Raw genomic sequence first — 6,890 nt, forward strand, 5'->3', positions numbered from 1 at the left:
TAAAAATAATACTAATAACAACAATGAAAATTACGTTAATAATAATGTACCCAAAACTGCCTTTAGAACAATAGAAACTGGCCATGGGACAATTCACAAGTGGAGGTTGAGTCTGAGTTATTGCGGGTCAGAAAAGTAAAGTTCTACTCAGTCTCGGATTTTGAGTCCATTTGAGTTAGATTCTTAGGCTACATCGCTTCTCAAGATTGGGGTTGGAATTCCCAAATTGACCTCTCTACTAAATTTCTTTTTAATTTAAATTCACAAATCAGTTTTTGTTCATAATATATGACAAAGTGCATGACACACTAGTGATTAGACAAGCTAAGGAGGCAACATCTCAATAGCAAGGAAATGCTATTTTCAGATTCAAGTTTCATCAAGGTAATTTGTTTTAGTTTATTTATTTGCTTGATTTATTAATAATTTATTTTACTGTGATAATATTTGATATATTATAATTTGTAAGTAGTAACTAAGATACTAAGCAGTGTTTAGGAAGTAAAGTATAAATTTTTGAAGAGGCAACTTAATATTTAAAATTTTGAAAGTTCTAACTTCAATTTTCGATTGTTGAATGTGGAAAATGATATTCTCGAATCAAAAGAGTTGCCTTACGCTTATAATCTAAATCCTAATAAAAGTTAATATTATCTCATTAAGCAAACGAAATAACATAATTGCCCCAACCACTTCCACCTAGAGTTGGGTATAGTATCTCTTCCATAATTAATACTCAAATACCTATTCCCTATCATAATTAGTTTTTCTTTTATAGGATTGCCTAATGTTATTTATTATTAATGTATTATTGAATTTGCATGTTTTTTATGATGTCTCCAAATTATATCTTTTATTTTCTTTTGGGAAATTGCAATCTTTACTTCTTTTAAATATTTTACGTAAATTCGCAAAATTAGAAAAAGATAAATATGCCCCTCAAGGAAACACCTTAAGGTGGTGTTCGCAAAATTAAAAAAAATCACGGGGTAGAAAGTATAATTTCATTAAAATGAAAAGAACATCACGTGAGATAAGCATGAATCTCCCCTCAGAAAGATATGAGGGCAATTTGGGTATTTTAAATTAACCAAGATCAGTATTTCTAGATGACTTGGCCTTGTCCTTTTTTGTTTCGATACTACCAGACGCAAGTTTTTAAAAACCCTCATCTCACATTTCTCTTTATTTTTCTTCCCCATTTTTCTCAAAATCCGAAAAAAATTCCCCGAATTATATTGAATGAAAAAAAAATCATAAGGCTCGTTTGTATTTTGCCATTCTGTTATTTTCTTTTAATTTTGTGTTTTTTCGTCTCACTTTTTCCTTTGTTTTAGATAACTTTGTCTTTGTTGAAAACTAGGGTTTGCTCTAATGGTGGGTTTTGTGTATTGAAATTAGGGCATTTTCAGATAAAATTTTCACTTCTTTCCCCTTTAAAGAAAGTGGCCTTTCGTGGCTTCCCAAATATATAATCCTGTAAGTAATCTCTCTCTCTTTTGTCTCTGCCAGCATTTTTTATGGGCATTATTGGAATTTTTTTTGTTTATGATTGATATTTGGATTGATTGTTTCTTTTCATTAGTTTCTCGATAAGGCAGCGTTTTATGTTCGTTGGTCAAGAGATTTTTAGTTTTGGAAGCTAGTTTATGGGAAATTTGGGCTGGAAAATGGTTATTCTAGTGTGTTTTATGTCTTAATTTTGTTGGCTATTGGGGCATTATGCAATCAAGAAATTTGGTGGGTCTTTTATTTATAAGTAAAAAAAATTACCATGAATTTATATATCTTGAAAGAAGTAGGATCGTTTTGACGTCTTGAATTAATGTTTTGTAACAAATATTGCTATTTGAATGGGTTTATCCTATGTGATATCACATTTTTTACTAATGATTTCCGGAATGAGCTTCTGGAGAAAAGAAATGTCTTTTTCTGCATCTTTGGAGAAAAGATATATTGTCGAGGCAAATTATAAAAATGTTCGTTCGTGGTGTTAGAGGTTTACGGTTATTATAATGCTTTTGGTTTTTTTTTTCTTTCACATTGTCCATGAGGATTTGCAACTCTTTAGGTTTCATTTCTGGGGAACGATTTTCTCTTCCATTGCTACATCTTAGTCAAATTGCTTAAGCAGTTGGACTCTTGGGCCCCATTATTGTTTCGGGTTTGCAAGTATGTTTAACTTCATATTTTAATCCCTAATATGTTCTGTTTTGCCTTCTTTTGATTAACCATGGGTGTTCTCTTATTACTGTGCATATTTTGCTAGGATCTTTTTGTTTTTTGGATTATCTGGTGAATGATTGTGTAAGAAATCTAATTCAAACAGGTTTTGAAGGTGAGTTTTGGTTGGAAAAGATGTCATCAAGGTATCCAATACTTGACAATAAACCTATTGATCAATGGAGGGTTACAGAGTTGAAAGAAGAACTTAAGAGGCGGAAGTTGACAACTCGGGGCTTGAAAGAGGATTTGGTAAAACGGTTGGATGAAGCACTTCGAATTGAAAGGGAAAATGCTGCAAAGGATGCAGATAATGGTTTTAAGTCTGATCCCCAGCCTGTAGTTGAGGAAGGGATTGAGAAAGCAGAGCCGGTTGTTGCTAAGACTGTTAAAGAGGTCGTGCATCATGGTGACAGTGAGATTGAGAAGGGGAGTGGGGTGAAGTTTCAGGTTGACATTAATGATAGTGCAGCTGCTTTGGGTCATGGAGGAGTTCAAGGAAGGGACATATTGGTGGAAGAGGAGCCTGTTATTCAAACCGCAACAGTGCAGACCAAGATAACAGTTACTGAGACTGTGGTATCTGAGGTAGAATTGACTGGACAGGATTTGCAGAGCTCAGGACAAGGGGAGAATGTGAATTCTAATATCGAAGTGGAGTATGAGGACCCGAAGCCCCAGGTGGAGAATGAGGGTCCAAAGTCTGAGGTGGAGAATGATGATTTAAAGTACCAGCTAGAGAGTGTGGGTTCAAAGTCTCAGCTGGAGAATGAAAATCTGAAGCCCCAGAGGGAGAATGTGGGTTCAAAGGCTCAGCTGGAGAATGATGATCCAAAGCCCCAGCTGGAGAGTGTGGGTTCAAAGCCTCTGCTGGAGAATGATGATCCGAAGCCCCAGCTGGACATTGAGGATTCAAAGCCCCAGCTGGAGAATGAGGGTTTGAAGGCTCCACATGAGGATGACGTGCGTGACTGTTCTGCTCCAAACAACCAGGTATCTGAGGTCAGCCCTATTTTAGGGTTTCAAGTAAAATCTGATTCTATTTCTACTGATTCTGTGTCAATTAATGAAAAGATTGAACTAAAGGATAATATAATTGCTGATAATGTCAAATTAGACCTAGATGTTGTTAAGCCGGAGATGGTGGAACCATCATCCAGCAATGTTGTCCCAGTTAGTGGTGAATCGCATCCAATGGATGTTGAAGAGCCACTTGAGAACAAGGTGTCTGTTGATGAGAGAGATGACAAGAATGTTACAAATGCAGACATGAGCAAGAAAAATGATAGTGCAGAGATGGGGTACTCAGAAAAATTAAATTTAGATAGAAGTTCAGGTGATGACTCTATGGAGGAGGATGTGCTTGATAGTAAACAAATTGACTCAAAATGTAGCACTGAGGAAATGGGAGAGAAGAGTGTGAAAAATGAACTGCCTATTTTGAAGGAGGAGAGTCCTGTTGATGTTGTAGGAGATGGTTTATCTGCAGATGTTGAGAATAAGAGCCGTTCAACTGTCCCTGTCGAGAAAAGAAAGCTTCATGGTAAGTGACAATGGCTTGCTGTTACTGTCTTTTTGCATGTCTCTACTCTTGTACTTTACTGATAGCTTGAAGCCTAGGTGATAGGACAAGAGTGTTTTTACTTAACAGACATGCTTAAGACAACTTATTTAAGTTGGTCTTTTGAAATTTGCTCAGCTTCAGTTGTGGAATGTGATGATTTTGTTTTAAGTTTTTGTATTCAATATTTTTGAGGAAATAGTTTCTCTGGATGCATGTGCTTATGAAAGAGTTTTACTTGTTAAAACACTGCATATTTTGTTTTTCAGTTAATATCTATAGTTTCTGGCTAGAAATTGCTATAATGTTCATTCCTATATTTCTGTATATTGCTTATTACCACTGCCTAGACAACAAATTTTCTTGGCATATTTTATAACAATCAGTTTGCTCTGTTGTTGAGGAATAAATTTTTTAACTTTTGCTCCTTTAGTGGGAATTAAACTGGTAGTCTGCTTTTTGGTGAATGGGTAATTCTCACTTTATCAGCTGTCTTTACAGATCAGGAAGCTGTAGGGAACAATGAGCCTTCAAAAAGGCGCAAATGGAACTCTGACAATGTTAAAGTTCCAGAGCGGCAAGGCTCTAATCTTACGCCCACCACCACACCTAAAGAAACTACTAAGCCTGCTTCTCTGAAACGTAACTTCTCTAGATCAGACTCAACAGCTAGTGAAGATACACCCAAGGAACGAGTTGGTGAGTTGTCATTTCTCTGTCTGATATAAAAGGAAGTCTATTATTGTTGCTTTAACATCTGAAAGGTTTCTGTTTCATTATTCTTATTTGGCAGTTCCGCCGTCACAGAAGCCTCTGACCACTTCCCTCAGAATTGATCGTTTTTTGCGCCCTTTTACCTTAAAAGCTGTGCAAGAACTTTTAGGGAAAACTGGAACTGTTACGAGCTTCTGGATGGACCACATTAAGACCCATTGCTTTGTTACTGTAAGACTTATTGCTTTGTTCCAACTTCCATCTTTTTTGTTATTGTGCAAGGATTTCACCTCTCCTGAGACTTTTGTGATCTGTTGATTAATTTTTCATTTTTGCTTCTGTGACTTTTGTATGTTGGGTTGATTCAGTAGATCTGATCAGTTGTTTGGGGTTTTGCATTTTTGATGCAGTATTCATCTGTGGAAGAAGCCATAGAGACACGAAATGCCATCTATAACCTGCAATGGCCACCCAATGGTGGACGTCTATTGGTGGCTGACTTTGTTGATCCTCAGGAAGTGAAAATGCGGCTGGAGGCTCCACCTCAGACTCCAACTACTCCTGGGACTTCTGGTTCTATTGCGCCTCAAGCCCAATCTACTTCTCAGCCTCAGCCCTCACCTCGTCAACAGGTTCCTAGACAGCAGCTTCCACCTCCTGCTCTTCCACCACCACCGCCCTTGTCTAACCCACCACCGGTTAGAGAACGGCTCCCTCTTCCACCACCACCTCCAGAGAAACTAGATCCTCCTATTGTCACTCTGGATGACCTGTTTCGGAAAACCAAAGCAACTCCTAGGATCTACTATTTGCCTCTGTCAGAAGAACAAGTTGCAGCAAAGCGAGCAGCACGTGGCAGAAACGTGAAGCAGTAGGGATCAGGCTATAATTTATCCCTGGCTGCTCTGATCTGTATGTTAGATAATGGTAAGAAAGTGTCACATAATTGCATCTTTGCAGGTCTGCAGGTGTTGCTTTTTGGAAGGAATTGTTCCAGCCATGCGGAGGGTCCGGTGATAGATTTTGGTTTTCTGAAGGCTGCTTTGGGCTGAGTTTTAAATTCCATTTAGCATTAGAACCCTTCGAACTGAGAGCTCTCTTTATTAGTGGATTGATTCTCCTTTGCTCGAATTTGGTTTTCCTACTGGACCTAATTTGGTAGAATCTAACTTCTTGTGGATGATGATTTGCATACAATTGTTTAAGGAATGTAGAATCCCCAATAGTATTATCATCTCTAATTCAATTTACGCAATGGTTTAGCTGTAAGTGCAGATTAAGGCAAAAGATGGTGGGTGTGGGGAAATAATCTTGATGTATCTTCAATTCGGACATAGCTAATATAAAAGACATTATGGCCATTTTAGAGAAATCCCCTAGCTGATGGGTTGAGTAGGGCATGATGAAGTTTTGGAGCTAGAATGAAAAATGAAAAATTCGCGTTCATAAATGCATAAAGCCATAGGATAAATGTCTCATTATATTGGTGATTCCTAAATTACATGACAAATGTTCACAGCAGAAAGCAAAGTCGAACAACCAATAGACTAAAAATTGTCCCATTAAAAGTTTAGTAGTCAATAACTTTAAAGAACTCGAGAGGTTTCAAGCCGGGGAGTAACACATTAATCATGACCAAGATAAATGTATCTGATAATCATCAATTTCCTGGAACACTTGGAATCTTTTCTTCTTATTTTCATAACCCATGTCACATTCGTTTTCCACAGTTTTGCCAATGTTGATGCCAAATTCCCACTCCGGGAAAGATTACTTGACTAGGAATGTTCATGTCTAAAATTAAATTTGAGCACGATGATGTTCACATTCAAAAATTAATTTTAAAAACGTATTCCATTTATATAATTATGTAAGATTAGATTTAAATGTTGTGTGTAATTTGAAATATAAAAATAAAAATTTAATTTATGTTGTTAAAAAATTTAAATAAAAAAAATAAAAAAAAAACAGTAAAAAACGATTTAAAGAATTCAAGACAACTCAAGAAAAAGGAAATGAGTTTGGAGAAGATGAGTCATAATTTTTTATTGTATAATTTCACTATAAATTTGGGTTTTAAAAATATAGCAATAGTGCTTAAGGCTTTTCATGTTGCTTGATTTGGAAAAGGTTAACTGCTACGTTTGTGAAAAGACATTTTTTATGAATTAACTGATTTAATGAAGTAAAAATATGAGATCATTTTTTTTTAACGTACGATGTTATTTGGTAAATTATCCACGTAATTAAAGTCACCCGACATTTTCCCTATTCTACTTTTTTTTTCTTTTAATGCAATTCTTGTTGGTTTAGAGAGAATTTTAAAAAAAAAAAACCAACACCAAACAGGTAACACTATCCTTAAAATGAGAAATAAAAACGACAAATTATA

General features: G+C 36.0%; 1 protein-coding gene across 1 annotated transcript; it reads left to right on the forward strand.

Annotated features, from left to right (window-relative positions):
• Window positions 1–1,127: 1,127 nt before the first annotated feature.
• Window positions 1,128–5,629, forward strand: LOC18611632 (SAP domain-containing protein). Its single transcript, XM_088807730.1, has 5 exons — window positions 1,128–1,479; window positions 2,330–3,766; window positions 4,286–4,483; window positions 4,578–4,729; window positions 4,909–5,629. Exons 2-5 carry the CDS (start codon window positions 2,359–2,361, stop codon window positions 5,371–5,373), a joined length of 2,223 nt encoding a protein of 740 aa, XP_088663856.1. The 5' UTR covers window positions 1,128–1,479; window positions 2,330–2,358; the 3' UTR covers window positions 5,374–5,629.
• Window positions 5,630–6,890: the final 1,261 nt, after the last annotated feature.

The sequence above is a fragment of the Theobroma cacao genome, chromosome 1 (genome assembly GCF_053813885.1).
Source record: "Theobroma cacao isolate CCN51 chromosome 1, ASM5381388v1, whole genome shotgun sequence".
Classification (NCBI taxonomy): Eukaryota; Viridiplantae; Streptophyta; class Magnoliopsida; order Malvales; family Malvaceae; genus Theobroma; species Theobroma cacao.